Here is a 19,628-nt window from a genome sequence, read left to right as displayed (position 1 = left end):
CTTCCTGGGTGTTAAAATGCAATCTTATGTTTAAGATGGAATTCTTCCTGCCTTTTACCATGTCGTCTACAGCTGGGTCTGCATGCTAAGTTAGTTGCTCAGATTGCAGAATTACTTGTCAGATCTGAAGGAGGAAAGACAGCACATAGGCCTGGGCCTTTTACTGTGCTAACGTGAATCTTACACATGGTTACAAATGATTAGCATAATAAAACATGTGCTACTCTTTATCTGGGGAACATTAACTGATGTCACTGAAGAATGATTCTAGAGCTTAATATTTAACATAGAATTTTAGTAGGGGGCTTTCCTTGTATGTAGTTACATTGTTCTGACTGCAAATATCCCGCCATGCCCCCTCCGGAGGCCCTCACCCTACTCTGACTACATCTATGGTCCCTGTCTCAATATCATATTATAAATATGTATCATTAAGATAACTCTTCAGCCCCAAAGCTCTGACCAACATTAGGGGATAAAGAATAATTCTTTGTTGTGATGAGAGGCTACTTAGTACAGTCCACGAATTCAAGTTTTTACATTTCTCCCAAGAAAAGATTTAGGTCAAAGCCCATGTGTGAGAAACACAATCACTGGTCCAAATTCAATAAGTGGGCATGGAGACAAAGAGAACAGCAGAGCAAGGCTTTAATGACGATCTTGCAAGATCGGGTGTCTAGTGGACAGGCACACCTGGGGAGTTTGGCTCCAATAATTTATCTCCTAGTACGCGAGTCCCTCCCCTGGTCTCTCATTGGCTGAGTACTACAGGGTTCACATTCTTTCCCGGACATTGCCTAAGCCAGTTATATCTTTCCTTTACATGTCTTAATTTTATTCGTAGGCTTAAAAAACAGGTATTGCCAGGCCCTTATCAATTCCCCCACTCCCACTCTCAGCCCGAGCAGCTTCCACCACGTGGCCCTTTGTTACACATTACTGTTAAAATGTATAAACATCCTAGTGGGAATAAATCACATTTAGGTTTTATACTCTTTCCTAACAGTTCCCCTCTTTTTATTTAAGAATTTGATTTTATTCCCAGTAATGTATTTTAATTTATGCTTGGTCCATTCTCAAATTTTTCTAATCTTGTTTATGGCTGCCTCTATAAGCTTTTGAGTCAAGCCTCTCACAAGGGATGATAGAGCATCTACACAGTTAAAACTCTCGCAACTGTAACAAGGGATGTTAAAACAGAGGCAACCATACCATTTTTTTAAACTCTCTTTCCAACCAGTCTGTAAAAGGGTCGCTGATGCCAGAGTTTTCAGCTAATTCATTAGCTAAAGTGGTGAGTCCCTGTAGGGCTTTAGTAATAGTACCATCAGGGGCAGTATTATTTGGGATAAAAGTACAATATTTTCCTCCTAACATAACAGACTCCTTTTTCTGCTAACATATGCTATTCTGTTTTCTCAGGCCATCCTGCTGGTAGCATCTAGTTGACTAGCTACTCCTTGAAGAGCATCCCTGGTATAGTTAATGATCTAATCTATCTTTTTGTTGATGGTGGACCACCAAAATAGTGCTGACTCAAATCTTGCAGCTATTTGATTTATAGCTTTATATTCATCAGGGACTCCCCTGGGGACTCCTATTGAGTCAATGTATACATTTGACTTCTATGAACATTTTTTCACTGGGTGTGGAGAGAAATGCCAGGGTAAATGGAATGGCCAATTGGACTAAAGCACAAATCCCAGTCCAGGTGGGTGGCAATGAGTAGTGCAGGTTCCCCTTTCTACAGTACCACCAAACATCCGCTAGGGGGATGCATAATTTCGAGAAGTTGCCCTCTTTAGAGACATTTAGGACATGGGTACAAGTTAGTAAGTTCCCCACAGGAGTTCTGAAACCTTCCCCTTGCCTAGAGAGGCATGAGGAGTGATTCATCTTCCCTATAGAAAAAAGAGGGGATTGCCCTTGGGTCTGACTTCTTTAGTGCATGAAAGAGTAGAGACAAGCCTTGCAAGTCTCATTTTCCCAAGCGTCCTTGTCCTGGTACAGGGCCAAAATGCAGTTCATCCCAGTGGGGTCTGTGTCCCAGCAAAGAGGGAAAGGGACCACCTGCACCTGTGGCCATCCAGCAGCACATGCGTAACAATCGCTTTTATTCAAAGCGAGTACTGAAAATTTAACCCACTCTACCCAGGCATTGGTGTCTCCATAACCTATTTCTATTTTAAGAGTCTGTTTTAGATATTTTATCTCTGTTAAAGTAACTAGTCTAGGGTCATTTTGGGGAAGCTCTGGCTCATTATTTCCCTCAGGATTGGGGGTGGCCACTGTGGGTGAAGTCTTGCCTTTGATTAAATTAAGACCAAACCTTCCCACAGGATCTACTCCAGTGACATTTGCACCAAGTCCATCTTGAGGTTTATGTATAGCTAATAAAAGGGGGTTACACTGTCTATCCTGGCATTTGTCAGGAGGAATTCCTTTAGCTAAGTGGAGCTTTCTTTTTAAAGAATTTTCTACTGCATGAGGGGCTGTCCACTCTTGAAACTGGGTAGTCCACCAAACACTGCTCCACCTTGGACATGGGGCCTACTTGCCTTTTTTTATTCTATTAAGATTTGTCCATTCAGGACAGAGATACTTATTATCTCCAGAAAGCTGTTTCTGGTCATTTAGGTCACCACAAGAGAGAACCTGACAAGCATCAAACCTAATGGTTTGGGGCTTGATGTTTTAGTAATATTGATTACCAGTTTGACAGGATAACCAGGAGTTCCTTCCCATTCTAGGGCTTCCTGCGACTTGCCTGTGAAATACAGTTAGAAGGATAAAAGTTAACATTTTTAGATTCTTTTTAGTTTCAGCCTTAAGGGTTGGTTAGCCACCTGGGACACCTGCCAATTCTGTTTTGTCCCCAGATTCCCCAGTCAGTTTCTTTACACTGGTGTAATGTGTCCAACTCTTTTCAGCCGTCCTCACTGCAGTCTCCATGATCAGGAGCACTTGGTAGTAGCCTTCCCAGCTGGGCTGGAGTCGATCTTCTTTCCAGGATTTTACTAACACCAGGTCTCTAGCCTGGAAGCAGTGAGCGAAGAACTCAAGCGGGGAAGTCTGGGCGAGGACTCCTTTCAGCTTAAGAGAAGATAAGTTAGAAGACATGGCCAGCACATATTCCCTTAAAAATCGATCTTTTGTTTCCACAGTGGGCAAGTCTATTGCCCTTCCCAGGTATGGTAGCTTAGCAATGGTGTAAATGCTAATACACTCATAAATCTTTAGTAAAGTATCACACATCGCTTGAGGACCCCAATGGCTCCCTCTATGTAACATGTTCATCAGCTCTCTCATAATAGGCTGGCCAATCATTTCTCTCCCATCTGGTAAAGTCCAACTTCCTTTCTCATCTCGAGATGCCCTCGCCTCCTGTAGCTTCTTAATCTCCTCGGAAAACTTTGGGATCAATGAGATTTTAGGGAAATTTGGAGTGAGGTTCAAAAATCTAATTTCATCTTCAGATTTCATCTTTAGCAGCGATATCAGCAATCCTGTTACCCATTGCTTCATAAGAACTTCCTTTCTGATGACCATTCACATGCGTTATAGAAATCTCAGCTGGAAGTACAAGATTTTCCAGAACCTCCTTAATTATTCCCCATGAATTAATTCCTTTCCTTTTCTGTGTATGAGGCCTCTTTCTGTCCAAATTTTTCCAAAGGTATGGACTACTCCAAGTCTGATATTCTGAGGTCTATGTAACTATGGCTCAACTCTGATTGGCCTTCAGCTTCCCCTGCACATAAGCAGCTGGTTGGATTGAGACAGGTGTCTGTGGTTAAGATCAGGTAATCTTTTTCAAGTGGAATCTATTAGGCATTGCCCAGCCCACTGATTAAGTATGACTCGAACCTGGTGAGGATTACTGACCGTGAGGGTTCCTCTAAGTTAATTTCCTGCTCTCTTCCACCAGTAAGGTCGTGGCTGCGACGGCCTGAACGTATTCAGTCCATCCTCAAGAGACAGGATCCAATAATTTTGACATAAAGGCCACTGGTTGTTTCTTTCCTCCCCAGGCTTGGGTCAAGGTTCCTACAGGGAACCTTGTTCAACAGTAACAAACTAGTGAAATGGCTTCTCTAAAGATGGGAGTGCCAGGACTGGGGTGGTGACTAAGAATTGCTTTCAATTCCTCTAGAATTTGCAGTTCCCCTGGGGTCCATTGGAGAGGGTCTGGCTCTCCTAACAATTTGAAATACAGGCTTCTAGCCTCTCTTCTAACAAACACTTTTTGAGCTTCTCTCAGTAATTCATCTATAGGTTTCTCATTCCAACAATCTAAATTCTGTAACTTCTTAGCAATATCTTGCCAACTTTTGGTCACAAAATTGACTTTTAAAAGACCCTGTCCTACCTGAGCTTCCAGGTCAAGTCCTGAATACTTTCTCATCTGGTCCCTGAATCTCTATGAAAATGCAGTTGGAGTTTCTTCCTTTTCCCATTGGACTTCAAACACCTTAAAAACATTTTGAGATCTTGGGGCTGATTCCCTAATTCCCTTTATAATTAGCCCTCAAAGATCCTGCATTTTAGTTCTATCCCCTACATTATTATTATCCCATCTAGGATCTACATTTGGAAACTTTTATTCCGCTGAATGGACACCCTGGCCTAGTGGGTGTTCTTGTTCCCAAACGGACAGGGCAGCTCTCCTGATCATCCCCCTCTCATCACCAGGTAATAAGATATTCATGATAGACATCAGTTTGATCTAAGTATATATATATTAGGTCCCAGGAATTTATCTAGTTGGTCCACTAGGCCAAGGGGATCTTCTAACAATGCTTAAAATTTCTCACCTCAGTACCCGTGAGGGGAGCATTAACAAATTTCCCCTTATCCTAGTTGGACCTCTCTCACTGGAAACATCTTGGGATTCCTGGTGGACTCCCCAGAAGCAAGGGGATACTCTAAGTCTGGGGAGAGGAAATCTTGGGGCAAAATACCTCTAAAAACTACGTTTGGTAAGTTTGAGTCAAGACTTCAGAAACCTAGAACAACTGCTTGTCTTTCCTTTCAACTATACTGGGAAAACTACCTCTAAAAAGAAACCATAATCTTTAAATTTTTAACATGTAGGAAAATGTATCATGACTAAATGCCCTGAGAATTAGAATGTTTACTTAACACAGATTTGGCAGTTTTGTCACTTGTTTAGGACTATACCCTACTGAGTATACCCTAGTATAGTCAGTCAGAAGAGGTTTCAACTAATAGCATCAGGAACATTAATTCATTCATTTATTCACTAAATACTACTGAATGATTGACTGTTATGCTTCAGGCACATTTTTTTGGCACTGGTGAAGTAGTAAAGAAAAACATTCCTGCCTTTCTGTATTACTTTTGCTAGGGAAAGAGAGAAAATATAAACTAACAGAAAAATCACTTTGCTATACACCTAGTGGCAAATTATTAGTATTCATTCTATTTGACCTATTGGAAACATTGACATAGTTGACACTACAATTTCTCTTTGATATACTTTCTTCACTTGGTTCTATCTTACCAGAGGCTCTGTTTCTATTGCTAGTTCATCCCTTATTCCCAAACCCTTTATGTTAAGGAAGACAGGACTAAGTATTTACTACTTCTGTCTCTACCTATATTCACACCCTTGGAGTTCTCACCAGGCTCAGGATTTAAATACCAATGGTACATCAATTACTTCCAATTTTATATCTCCAACCCAGGCATCTTTGTCAGAGTCCAGATAGACATATACCCAACTGTAAGATAAATTCTAGCCGAAATAAGCAGGCAAAGAGAGGCAACAAAGGGCCAGATAGTTTATTTGAACGCAATTCCCGGGCAAGGTTTCCCAGTCTACGGAAATGGAGGCTGGGGAAGTCGCGCCCAGCATGGGAGGCAGCAAGTTTTTAAAGAAGGCAGGGGGAGGGAGAGCAAACGTATACAGTGGCACAAGGATTGGCTCACCTAGGGTATGTGGGGTTCTCTCATTGGCTTTTAGACAGGTACTGGACAGTTACCACTATTCTTCTAGCCTGGGGAGGGCTCTACTTAGGAATGTTATCTGATCAGTCTCTGGAATGTTGTCAGACCAGAACCTGTTGGTCTCTTCACCTTGTTTGGTGAGGCCTGAGCTTGTCCCGCAGGCTCACCCCTTACCCTGGTGAGTCCAGCCTTACACCAACTCCCTATTTTCTTTCTTCACATGGATATTTAATGACATCTTAAGGTTAATATGCTCAAAATAGGACATTGGTTATCCCCCTTCTCCCCAAAAATCGTTTATTAAGGACTCCCCCATTAGTTAAAAATAACTTCATCATTGTCCTTTTCTTATACTTATATTCAATTCTTCCAGAAATTCTCTTGGTTTTGCCTTCAAATATAAATGGAAACTGACCAGTTCTCAATACCACTATGCTACGACCCTGGTGTGAGGACTATTATCTCTCCCCTGGGTTATTGGCTTCAGTCTCTGTGGGTAAAATTGTAACATTTCCAGAATGTCTCACCTGGCCTTGGTATATCTGTATGTCAATAGGAATTCAGAGGTGGAAAGAAGTATGGCTTTAGTGTATTTGCATCATTCCTGGGGGGTGGAGAGAAGTTCAACTCCATGTCAATGGGTAATTACCTGGGAAACCAAGGGCATGTCTGAACCTGAGAGGTTAAGGGGAGGGGGCTGACTTGCTTCCTTGCTGGCTTCTTCCAGGTGCAGTGGAGAGTTTATCTGTACCTGAGAGGTGAGGGGGAGGGCAGGTTTTGCTGCTGTTGGAGCAGAAGAGGTTGGCCGGACTGCAATTTTTAAAGCAATAAATGGATTTTAAACTTTATTTCTCCCTTTGACTGATTTCAGTTTTTAGAGGTATCTTACCCCAGGATTTCCTCTCCCAGGCATACATTCTGGCATGCTTGGCAGGATTCCTGTGAACCTGAAATCTTTCATAATGGATGCGACCTTTGGGAGGGTCGCCCCTAGAAATGATGGGGAGAAGTGGTGCTCATGCCAAGGGACATGTGTCTACACTCACGTCGTCGTGGAGGCACCACCACCGCTGCTGGCCACACTGACCCCAGCCTGTGGTCTGACCCTAAGGCTACTGCTTCTACCACTGCTGCTGCTTCTGCTGCCGGCTGGAGCCTGGTCACAACTACGGAAAGGAGCAAAGGTCTGGTACATCTTGATAGAGAAGCAACTGGCTGCTGTTTAACATGCCTTGCTGGCTATGGAGCCAATCGCCGGAAAAGCTCTGACCAAGCTAATAACCAACTATGCCATCATGGGGTGTGTGAGAGACTGGACCCAAAGGCCACAGAGTGGTGTGGCACAGACACCTACCATATACCATGTAACAGGCCATTTGCCTTTGGCATCCCCAGGGAATATTGAAGAAGATGCATTGGCCCAGGTGTGCTGGCTAGAAGGAAAGTCTGCCTCTAATGTGGCCCAATGACTACATTAGCATTTGTTGCATGTGGGGCAAAAGACAATGTGGGCTGTAGCCCATCAGTGGGTCTTGCCATTGACCTTTGAAGAAGTCAGCTGAGCCTGGAAGGAGTGCCCTGCACATTGTGCAGTTCATCAAACCACCAAGAGGGGCCTAGACTGTCACCTTGCAGCCTATGGCCAGTGGCTGGTGATTGAGAGAGATCAAGGCACCCACCTTACTGGACGTGTGTTGCAAGGATGCATGCAGCAATTAGGAGTAAAATGGATGTGGCCCTGGACATTACAACACATGGACCCGCGATGGCTAGCTCTTCTGGCACCATGGGGAAAAAGCCTGGAAGCTGGCTTCCTGAGGCCCCCCATAATCATGGTTGTTTCCTTCTACTGTCCTTGTGTCCTGGATGTGTTCCCTGGCTGCAGCTGCCACGTGAAGGCTGGAATGGACGAGCTTTGGACTTAATCTGCATGGTACTTTGAACCTTGCTGAATCATCTGGCTTGAGAATGATCATGATTGTGTTGCTGTTGTCAAGAAAAAACTGCTTAAAGAGAAGCTTGACTTTGGTAAAAGTTTTGTGAGCAATCTAGCATGGTTGTTAGGAATGAGTGAACAAGTGTAGAAACATATTTTGTGCTTAGAGATTGTGCTGTAAAGTACATTTACTTAATCTGCATAGGCCGAATCCTCTGTCTTGAGGATTATCAAGATTTTATTGCTTTTGCTTTTGTATGTTACTAGATTGGTCAGAAGAGGGGGAACGAGGAAATTGTAAGGCAAGATTTCTGGAGGGGTGGCCTGTGGGTAAAACTGTAATATTTCCAGAATATCTCGCCTGGATTTAGTATCAATAGGCATTCAGAGGTGGAAAGAAGTATGGCTTTAGTGCATTTGCATCATTCCTTGGGGGTGGAGAGAAGTTTATCTCCATATCAATGGTTAATTCCCTGAGCAAGGAGGGCTTACCTGTACCAGAGAGGTGAGGGGGGAGGGTGGGTTTTATTGCTGTTGGAGCAGGAGAGAAGAGCATGACTGCAGTTTTGTAAGCAATAAATGGGTTTTAAACTTTATTTCTCCCTTTGACTGATTTTAGTTTTTAGAGAAATTTTGCCCCGGGATTTTCTCTCCCCGGACTTAGGGTCTCCTTATGTTTTCCCTGCTTCTACTTTTGATTCCCTACTGTCTTGTGGTAAATTACCCTTATGCTCTGTCTGGTAGCCTCCAAATACACTACCAGGCAAGCTTTCCCATGTCACTAAAAGACTCAGACCAAATTTAAATGCTGGGGATGGATGGTTTTTAAAACCAATTTAAACACATAGCCTGAGACAAAGGGAAAAGACCCAGATACATTAAGATGTAGGATAAGGGTGCAAGTATAAGAAGTGCTTAGTAAAGGATCAATCAGGTCAGTTCATTCAGCTCTAAGTGATTATTTCTTGCTTTGTTGATCCAAGGTTAAGTGGCCTGCTTCTAATACAGCTTGGAAAATAAGTTAGTCCTGTGGTAGAGTCTGACAGGTATCCAGTCGGTTATGTATTATTTTTTTTGATGCTTCTGGAAAACTGAATTTCATATTTATATTTTATAGCAGGGCCTTTAGAGATAAGTGTATGGAAAAACAGTAACATGTTGGTGATCAGAGAACATGTCTTAATTCATTATATTAATCAATGTTGTCAATAAATAATACGATAGAATCCTATTTAGGCATGATACCATGAATTGTGAGGACATTAACAAACATCCAAGGGCCTTCTGATGTAATCCATAAAGTATTTGCTATTAGGGCCACCAAATGAGAAGGGCTTTTACACTTAGGAACAAAATCTGTTGACAGCTTGGCATGAGTCTTTTATATTAATGTAAGTAAGTTCTATCCATTTTGAAAAATATAAATTGTTAAGCATTTATATTAATACTTTATCTGGCTACCTTAGGTTTGGAAGTTTTTTTGGATTGGCTCTCTTTTTTCATATTGCACAACATATAACACAGCAGTTCTCAATTATGTATGGCTAATTACAAATGTAAAGTATACTTTCTCATAAAATGATGAGACAGGGACCATGGGTGTAATCAAAGTAGGGTGAGGGCCTCTGGAAAAGGAAAGGCAAAGTAATTACAGTCAGAACAGTGTAACAATATGCAAAGAAACCCCCTACCAAAACTGCAGATTAAGCATTAAACTCTAGAGTCATTCTTCAGTGAGATCAGTTAATATTCCACAAATAAAGGAAAGTATCTCAGCACAGCCCATGCTTCTATTATGCTAGTCATTTGTAATCGTGTGTAAGATTCACTTTAGCATACTGAAAGCCCCAGGCCTATGTGCTGTTTTTCCTCCTTTAGACCTGATGAGGTGATTTGCAATCTGGAAAATTAATAATGGCAAGCTGGAAAACTGATTTAAAAAGACCTAATATCTTTTCAAGGATGAACATTTTGACCACTTAACAGGTCCACACCCCTACACCTTTATCACATTATAAAACCCCTAGACAGTGCACAGCCAGGGGCTCTCTAGTCCACGCCAGGAGCTCTGTCTTCTCACTTTATCTCTAAATAAAAGCCTCCCCCTGGCTCTCCTACCTTTAGTGTTTGCTAAATTCATTCTTTGACTCTGCAAACAAGAACCCTGACATCAATGAGAGAACAAGTATGTGTGGCCTAGTGGCCATTTGGGAAACTACAAAAATAGTTTAGATAATAAATACAGTTTCATTATTCAAAATTTGGGCATGCATTTAGGAAACATAATATCAAAAAGTTTCAAATGTCTCATTACATCAGGATATGAATACTGTCATAGATTTCTAAAGACAAATACTAAAATATTAACTATAAATACAGAATTATGCACAAAATACTTGGGGATATTTTTGGTTGATTGTTTGGTATTTAAGACCTGAGAGGCTTTGTCAAAATTATTCATGGAATCAATGGAAAGCCACAAATAGATACAGACCCTCTGAAGGTGTTGGGGAAATATAATTTAAAACAAAATTTCTCAATCCAGGAAACTTCTCCACAAAGGTAGTAAAAATAGAAAAGTTATTGAATAAGCATGAAAACCAGAATGTGATGCATATTACAGGCAATCCGCTACAGGAATAACAAACATAGAAAGAAATCTCACTTTTATATAACTAAGTGGATACAACACATTTAAAACATTAGGAAGGTTTTACAATTTGAAGTCATATGATAACTAAAGTTAGGACCATGTCTTCCCAGCAAACTAGGAAATACAAGTATCTTAATGACTGCATTTCAGAGATGGTTCTAGGGTTCTTGAGGAAAGCTCTGAGTTGGGAGACAGGCTAGATGCATATTTACCATTTGATTTTACAAAGATTAACTTTTAGAGGGGTAGTTTTAAGACATGTAAATCCGGTCATTGTTTTCTTTTTATGTACAAGTGGCCAAATGCTACTTCATGTATCTGCAGCAGTCAAGTTTTCCATAAACACCCAACTTTTCACCTTTGGCTTTGGGTTTCTTTCTATAGATTCTAAGACCTTCTCAGGGGCATACTAACAGCTCCTATGAATTTAGGTTTGAATTTCCTAATCTCTTTAGTTCTTTTCCATTCTGTACCAAGGATTTCTTTTTAGTAATCCTTATGCATTAAAGAGCTGCCTTGTTATTTTTTTCACCATAGAGAATATCTCTGTAATGTTAGGTAGAAAGATACACGTGAGCAGCTAGGGGAAGGGGAAGATAAAGTTCAAGGAACAACTGCCCAAACTGCCCAGGCAGGGAGAAGAGAAAACCTTTCCAGGGAAATAACTTCTTTGCCTATCAGGACCTATCAGGCTGGTCTCAACGTGATTCCAATGTGGGCACAATAAAACAAAACTAAGGACTGCCCAAAACACGCCTTATCCAAGGAAGGAACATGCCCACTGAGGAGGATGGCTATCTATGATGCCAGGGTTCTTGTTCACGAAACCGAAGAATGAGCTTCACTCTCAAGGTAGGAGAGCAAGGTACAAACTTTTATTTAGAGATAAAGTGAAAGGACAAGAGCTCCTGGCTCACACTAGGAGGGAACAAGAGAGTCTGTAGTGGTGCATTGTCTAAGGGTTTTATAGGCAGTTGAGGATTTTTAAGAGCATGAAAAAAAGCTTATGGGTGTGGACTTATTAAGTGGTCCCTGAATATTTAAAATTAACTTAACACAAGCAACTTCCTCTGATGATGTCTCCCTGAGATACCAGCATGTTGGTCTGGGGGCATATGAAACAAGGCCACCTGCTCAGCACCCAAAGTGGGCTGAGGTATTGTTTGCTAAAGAGTAAGTGAAGAATTTCTAACGTCTTAACTTCTTGGGTATTAAAATGTAATCTTATCTTTAAGGTCGAATCCTTCTTGCCTTTAACTGTGTTGTTTATGGCTGGGCCTGCATGCTGAATTAGTTTGCCCAGTTTTCAAAATCACTTCATCAGATCTGAAGGACGAAAGACAGCACAAAGGCCTGTGCCTTTTAGCATGTTAAAGTGAAGCTTACATATGATTATAAATGATTAGCAAAATAAATACATGTGCTACTCTTCTTTATCTGGGGTACACCAATTGATCTCACTGAAGAATGACTCTAGAGCTGAATGTTTAACAGAGTTTTAGTAGGTGGTTTCCTTGCATGTAGTTAAATTGCTCTGACTGCAAATACCCTGCCTTGCTTTTTCCAGAGGCCTTTACCCTACTCTGACTACCCCCAATGGTCCCTGTCTTACCTATACAGGTGGACCCATCAATCAAATAACCCCACCTTGTCAATCAAGGAGGCACTTCCTAGCAAGAATTCATTATCAGGACGCCCACCTAACAGATGGAATCCTTTGTCTACCTCCACACTGGCCAGCTCCTCCCGTGGGGTGTATTCAAATAAAACTTTCACTCTGCTCTTCTATTGTCTCAGCTTTCAACTCTGATGCTGTGGGGACAAGGACCGAGAAGGAAATCAATCCGTAACAATGTTACCTCATTTCCCTTATAATTTAGTCTAAATGCCTTTTAATTGCAGCACACCCTAAACTGTTCTGACATATTACTTAGACCTTGAGTACTCTCCTGGCCTTCAGTACTGAGTTCTAACCAGGCGGTCTATCAGAAAGGAGACGTTAAGAATGACTCGTCCTGTTTTTAACACCTAACAGTCATGAACTTTGTTTCTTGAGCACAGAACAAAGTGCCAGAATAGGTTGTCACCAAACTATTATCAAGTTAGAAGGCCTCATGTATACCTAAATGTATCACATCTCACCAATTAGTGCCCAGACACCAGGTTTTCTTTAACACATGCTTACTGCTGAGCTAATGTTTTGTTCTGCCAAAAAATCTTGACGGTTTCGCCAAGTTTTGTTGACAGTGGAATACTCGAGTAGGAATACCACACAGAAAAGAATGTTAAAACTATATGATTGCCTATTAGATCACAGTAAGTCAGTAGCAAACGAGTCTTAACAAAGCCCAGAAAAAGGTTAGGTTAAGTGTGACTGAAACTCAGAACTTACAAACCAGCGCAACGGCTCCTCAGGTGGAAAACTAGGGGGCCCTGAAAAGGGCCTTTGGGTTTTGGGATATTTAGGACAACTCAACCACCAAATCCGTAGAGGGTGCGGCCCTGGCGCTTAAGGGCGTAGACCACATCCATGGCTGTGACCGTCTTGCGCTTGGCATGCTCGGTGTAGGTGACGGCGTCCCGGATCACGTTCTCCAGGAACACCTTCAGCACCCCACGGGTCTCCTCGTAGATGAGGCCAGAGATGCGTTTGACTCCGCCGCGCCGGGCAAGGCGGCGGATGGCAGGCTTGGTGATACCCTGGATGTTGTCCCGCAGCACCTTGCGATGGCGCTTTGCGCCGCCTTTACCTAAACCCTTCCCGCCCTTCCCGCGCCCAGACATAACGACACACGAGACAATGCAGCGCTTTGTCACCAACGCGGCCGACGCAGGGCTTTATACGTCCGCTGGCGGACCGAACTGAGAACCGAAGAAAGGAGGCAGGAAGTCCCGTCCCCGCCGGGACGTGGGGGAGAGGGCACAATCTCACCAAGTGGCTTTCTTGTGTTCTTTTGTCCTGCTTTGTACCACAGCAGTATAACAGTGTTGTTACCATGTTTAAAGCTTTAAAATTTGTTTTTGAATGTGAACGCCAAACATAAATGTTGTAGCAAACAATAACAAACCACAGCGCTTTGTCCCGCTGATGCCGAGGTTCTTATTCACGAAGCGGAAGAATGAGCTTCACAGTCAAGGTAGGAGAGCAGGGTACATGCTTTTATTTAGAGATAAAGTGAGAGGATAGAGCTCCCGGCTCAGGCCAGGAGGGACAAGAGAGTCCGTGGTTGGCTCATTGTCTAGGGGTTTTATGGGCGGTTGAGGATTTTCAGGAATGAGGGTAAAGAGTTAGGAGTGCAGACTTGTAAAACCGCCTGCCCTGCCCTCAAGGTGGGCTGGTCTGTTGTCTGTTTGCTTGGGTTGTTTATAGTTGAGATTGCTTACTAGAGTAGTCTTTTGCCTAGGTTGCAGATTACGATTAGAGAAGGGAAAATAGCACATAGTCACAATTAAAATAAACTGGGCCTTTTAGCAGGATAAGGTAAATTTTACATTGTCATGCTGTAATTGATACAATAAAGTGATGGTTTGTGCTGAGATACCCTTCTTTATCTGCAGAACACTCAAACATTCCAGGCCAAGTTGATCCTGGTCTTTTGAGCTTTAAGTGATTTTACTGAAGAATGTCTATATTCCTAGTCATGTATACAAATCTTTACCCTAGAGAATTAGTGTGACTTGAAAGGAAGGGAGCGACACACAGCAGCAATTCACCGGAGAATTCCGCTTTATTAGGGAAAGGTGCTGGGTTATATAGGAAGGGGCATGGGATGATTGTGGTGTTTCTTCTACGGGGCTGGTGGCTATTGGCTAGGTGCTGGGATTAGGGGGGGTGAGGGGTGATTGGGGTTCAGATAGCGCTGGCGGGAACCGAGGACCCGGAAGAGAAGCAGGAGATTTACCATCTTATGAATGGGGGCCCTTCACTCCCCCCTTTCTCCTCTATGGGGTTGTGGACGTTGCTTTCTCTCTGACTGCTTCCTGTTGAACGGGGGCGGAGAAGGGAGTGAGGGCCTGAGGACTGGGAGGAAAGGGTTGATAGGACTCCCCACAGTAAGGACTAGTAGATGTGGACTTCTTCAGGTTGGAAATCAGTGAAGGTTCCCTGTAACCATAGGTTGAGGACTTGTTGATCCCAATGGTGCCAGGAGGATATGGGTGTCAGAAGCCAGGCGTCTGCGGCCATTGTTTCCAGGAACAGTTTCCAGCGGAGAGAGGGGTCCATCTCAGCGTATGGTGAGGAGGTTACGTGAGGGTGAGGGATCTTCTGTGGGTAAAAGCTGGTAGTTCCTGAGTAAAAGCTGGTTGAAAGTTTGATTAGAGATTTTACCGACTTGGGATTTGATAAACTTTACTATACAAGTTAAGAAGAGACAGGTGTGAAGAATGATTATTATAGGGCCTGCAATGGGCCACAGCCAGGTGAGGAAGGGGTTTGTTAGTATTGAAGAGAATGGGTTGGAATTGGAAGCAGAGTGGAGGCTGGAGGCAAGGTCGGTGAGTTTGGTAATGTCAGTTTCTGCAATGCCGGATTCGTTGATGTAATAGCAGCACTCTTCTCGAAAGAAGACGCAGGTGCCGCCCTTTTCGGCTGTAAACAGATCTAAGGCCCGCCGGTTTTGAAGGGTGACCTTAGCTAGCAAAGTGACCTGTCTTTGGAGAGAGGCCAGGGAATCGGCAGTGGATGTCAGGGCTCCCTCAGGTTTGGCGTTGAGATCTTTAATTGCCCATAGAGAGTGACCCAAGGCTCCTCCCGAAAACCCTGCCCAATGGCTGAGGTGGTCAAAGAGATACCGACCATGATGGGAAGGAAAGCAGCCCTTTTTGTGCACGAGGGCAAGGGAGGTTGGAGCTCAAGAAATTCTGCCATGCTGTAAAGTGTAAGCTGTGGGATTAGGGTGACAAGAATGCAGGGTATATTGGAGTTGGGAGGCAGTGAATTGAAAAGACTGCCATTGCACCAAAAGAAGTGACCTGGTTGCGTAAAAGTCTTAGAGCCAGAGGTAGGGGTGTAGATAGACAGTGAATTGCGCTGGAGGGGGGAGGGATTGGGCCTACACAGTGGTGGATGGTGAGATTATCTGCGTATTCTGGTTCCCGTAGGGGTATGTCTGCCAGGGGACAGAAGGGTTGTCCTTCTGCATGGAAGGAGTAGTTGGAAATATTAAGGGGCACGGCAGCCAGCAGTGGGCGCTGTAGTGATGCGCACAGGAAACAATTGGCGGTGTTGAGGGTGTGGTTGAGAAAGATGGTGGGGTCTTGAATGAGCTGTAACCAAGAGTAGGAGCGGGGGTAAGAAGATGAAGAGGCGCCATCAAGAGTTTGGACAATAACTTTTTCGGAATGTCCGATGTCTGATGCAACTTGAGAGATCTGGGAATGAGAGGGAACGTACTCTCGAGAGATATGAAGGGTACCGAGGGGGGTCGAGAACCCCCCATAGTAAACTGAGGCTGTGACTCCAGTGGCCCATCGAGAGTTCCAGGGATCTGGGATTAATAAGGAGAATGAGCTGTTGGGATATTTTATGAAACAGTTGGAGGAGTAATACTGTGGGTAATGGGAGTTACCCATGTAGTGAATGATGCAAGACCTGTAGGGACACCCCCTGTAGGTGTCTGACCATCGCCTGCAATAGGCTTGTTTTTGGTCATAGAGGAAGCAGAGGTAGGGAGAATAAAGGTAGCTGCTAGTGAACACTAAGGTGGAGGGAGGAAAGTGGAGGTATAAAGGCTAGGAGCAGCCTTTCAGAGGGCAGTCTGATGTGGCAATGAGGGTAGTAACTTTTGTTTGATGCTTTGTGTAAGTCTGTCTGACTTTGAATCGCCATACAAAGGAGGCTGGGGTGGCGGGGAAGACAATAGGAATGAGGGAAAAAAGCGAGAGAGCAGTAAAGGAGGAAAAAGTCATGATTTCGGTATGGATGGCAAAGGGGGTGAACGGGAGATGCCGAGTTTCAAGGGATCAGAGGGATGAGGCATGGTAGAGTAGACAGCGTCTTGGGCTGTATCCGAAGGACTCTGGATTGTGACTGATGGGTCTTGAGTGTCCAGAGAAGGTGGGTCCTGGGTGTTTGGTTTCAACCTGGAGATATGAATCCAAGGGGTGACAGAGTTATCAGGCAGTAAGAGCTTGGCGGCCGAGGGAGTGAAGAGAATAACTGGGTGTGGACCTTCCCATTTTGGGGTGAGAGAGGGCCGATCCTCTGGCGGTTTATAAAACACTAGTTGGCCGGGCTGTAAGACAGGAGGATTTTGGGAGGCGGATGGATCAGGAAGGAGGCAATCCTGATATTTCCACATTTCGGTGCGGAGGAGAGAGGGTAGCGGAAGGGCCATATTGGGAAGAATCAGTCCTTTGTGGGAACGGAGCCCTGGGGGTAGAATTGGGCGGCCATACATGATCTCAAAGGTTGACAAGAAGGAAGGTTTCTTTGGGAGGGCCCGAATGCGGAGTAGAGCTAAGGGAAGTAGGTGAACGCAGTCAAGGTGTAGTTCTAGAGATAGTTTGGTCAGGATGTCTTTTAGAGTCCTATTGGCTCTTTCTACTTTTCCTGAAGCCTGTGGTCGATAAGGACGGTGTAGATGCCAGGGGAGTGAGAGCGACTTGGAGAGGTTCTGAATGATTTGGGCAGTGAACTCAGGGCCGTTATCTGATTGGAGGGAAGTGGGCATCCCGAACCTAGGAAAGATCTGGGTGAGGAGGGTAGAGGCAACTGCGGACGCTCATTTGTTAGTGGTGGGGAAAGCCTTGACCCATCCTGAAAATGTATCTACTAACACGAGTAGATATCTGGTACGCCGTACAGGGGACATGTTAGTGAAGTCTATTTGCCAATCTGCGGCAGGGACACTACCCTGTGCTTGATGAGCCGGGAAGGGTCGGGCCTTGAGGGGGGTATTAGGGTTAGTGCGTTGGCAAATGGTGCACCTGCGGGTGATCTGGTCAAGTAGGGTTTTGTCTTCAGGAGAGAGAGAAAAAAGGATTGTAAAAAATGGATTAAGGATTGGGGGGCTAGGATGGAACAGATCGTGTAAGAGGTGGAAGAGAGACTCTCTGTCCTGGGAACAGAGGGTGTCTTGTGATAAGGCTAAAACCGCAGGGGCAGATGGATCGCTGTCTGGTGCTTCTTCTGATAGGGCAATCGACCGGGCTACTCTGTCAGCTTTATTGTTACCTCTTGTAATGGGGGAGTCATCCTTTTGATGTGATTTGCAGTGGAATATGCCCAGTCAGTGTGGGAGTTGTGAAGCCTCTAGAAGTTTAGTAATTAAGGCTGAATTAGTGATGGAATTTCCTTTTGTGGTGAGGAGGCCTCGTTCTTTCCATACTGCCGCGTGAGACAAGAGAATGTGGAATACGTATTTGGAGTCAGTGTACAGTGTGAGAGACGTGTCCCGGGCCAGAGTGCAAGCTCTGGTGGCTGCAATGAGTTCTGTCTGGTGATTGGTTGTACCGGGGGGTAGGGCTCGTGCCTCGATGACGTCTTCAAGGGAGACTACTGCATATCCTGCGTAATGGGTGCCCTCATGTTTAAAGGAGGACCCATCAGTAAACCAGATGAGGTCGGAGTGTGAGAGGGCTCCTTCGGAGATCGTGGAGTGGCACGAAAGGAAGTTGTGAAGGGCTTCCAGGCAATCATGCGAGGGAGTATGAGGAGAGTAGGGTAGAGGAAGAAGAGTGGCCGGATTCAGGGGTGGGCAGGGGAGGAAAGAAATGTCTGGATTTTGGAGGAAAGAGGACAGTAAGGTCAGGAGTCTGGAGGGAGGGAGAGTCTGTAAACTTTTGTAGGTTAAGAGGTCTTTAAGGTGATGTGGGGACAGAATAGTAAGGGGCGCCCAGAATGTCAGTTTATGAGCTTCCTTCTGCAAGAGCTGTCCAGCTGCTAATGCCCGTAGGCAGGAGGACCATCCCCGAACTGTGGGCTCTGATTGCTTGGAAAGATAAGCTACTGGGGCAAAGGATGGGCCATAATATTGGCCTAGGACTCCTAGAGCTTGACTGGACCTCTCATGAATGTATAATGACAAGGACTTCGACAAATCAGGAAGATGGAGAGCTGGGGCTTCCACAAGGGCTCGACAGAGCTTAATGAAGGAGTGTCGGGGTGAGGAGGATAATGGTTCTTCAGGGGGGCCCTTGATGAGGTCGTATAGGGGTCTTGTCAACAGGGAGAAGTTAGGGATCCATGCTCTAAAGTACCCAGCCAGGCCTAGATAGGAAAGGATTTCTGTCTTGGTTTTGGGAACGGGCAGGTCAGAGAGGAGCCATTTTCTGTCTAAGGTAATGGACTTTCTTTGTTGAGATAGAAGTAATCCGAAGTAAGTGACAGAAGGGGAAGAGATTTGAGCTTTGACAGGGGATACCCGGTAACCTCTGGAAGCTAGAAGGTTAAGTAGGGAGGCAGTGTCAAGTTGAGACTGTTCCCACGAGGGACTGCAGAGTAGAAGACCGTCTATGTATTGTAATAAGGTGGACTCGGAGTGATCATAATGAAACTGTTTGAGGTCCTGAGCTAGGACCTGTCCAAAAATATGAGGACTATCTCGGAAGCCTTGTGGCAAAACTCTCCAAGTGAGTTGTTCAGAATGTCTTGTGTATGGGTCCGTCCAGGTAAAGGTGAAAAAATCTTGGGAGGAGGGGTCCAGAGGGATAGAAAAAAATGCATTCTTGAGATCTAGGACTGAGAAGTGGGAGGCCGAGGCAGGGATCTGTGATAAAAGGGTGTATGGATTTGGGACTAAGGGATGGATAGGGACAATGGCCATGTTGATGAGGTGAAGGTCTTGGACGAGGCGGAAAGATCTGTTGGTTTTTTTAACAGCTAATATGGGGGTATTAAATGGGGAGTGAGTGGGTCTGAAGTAATTTTTGTTTAAAAGATCTTGAACGATGGGTTGGAGGCCTATGAGGGCTGAAGTGGTTAGGGGGTATTGGGCCTGACAGATATACTGAGAGGGGTCACATAATTTGATAGAAGCAGGAGGACATAGAGCCACGGAGGGGCTTGTAATGTCCCAAACTTTGGGTGGGATTTACAGCGTGTATGAGGGCGGAACTGGAGCTTTC

The 19,628-nt window shown here is 44.4% G+C and overlaps 2 protein-coding genes and 1 long non-coding RNA gene across 3 annotated transcripts in view; 1 reads left to right on the top strand and 2 right to left on the bottom strand.

Annotated features, from left to right (window-relative positions):
- Nucleotides 1-11,248: 11,248 nt before the first annotated feature.
- On the top strand, nt 11,249-12,344 carry LOC130681237 (uncharacterized). Its single transcript, XR_008994320.1, has 2 exons — nt 11,249-11,411; nt 12,180-12,344. It is a non-coding gene; the product is annotated as an uncharacterized LOC130681237 (long non-coding RNA).
- A 601-nt stretch (nt 12,345-12,945) lies between these two features.
- On the bottom strand, nt 12,946-13,593 carry LOC118910779 (histone H4). Its single transcript, XM_036882241.2, has one exon. It carries the CDS (start codon nt 13,341-13,343, stop codon nt 13,032-13,034), a length of 312 nt encoding a protein of 103 aa, XP_036738136.1. The 5' UTR covers nt 13,344-13,593; the 3' UTR covers nt 12,946-13,031.
- A 719-nt stretch (nt 13,594-14,312) lies between these two features.
- LOC118910765 (histone H2B type 1-C/E/F/G/I-like) overlaps nt 14,313-19,628 on the bottom strand; it is a 64,620-nt gene continuing 59,304 nt past the window's right edge. The window contains exon 2 of the mRNA XM_057493856.1: nt 14,313-14,860. The gene's annotated coding sequence lies outside the window, so the exon portion shown is untranslated. The remainder of the gene's footprint in view (nt 14,861-19,628) is intronic.

The sequence above is a fragment of the Manis pentadactyla genome, chromosome 16, assembly GCF_030020395.1.
Source record: "Manis pentadactyla isolate mManPen7 chromosome 16, mManPen7.hap1, whole genome shotgun sequence".
Lineage (NCBI taxonomy): Eukaryota > Metazoa > Chordata > Mammalia > Pholidota > Manidae > Manis > Manis pentadactyla.
The sequence above is the reverse complement of the archived record's forward strand: the minus strand, read 5'-3'. Positions and strand labels throughout refer to the sequence as shown.

Bases quoted from the DNA above. Each gene is read 5' to 3' on its own strand.
- LOC118910779 (XM_036882241.2), bottom strand. From the start codon at position 13,343: ATGTCTGGGCGCGGGAAGGGCGGGAAGGGTTTAGGTAAAGGCGGCGCA.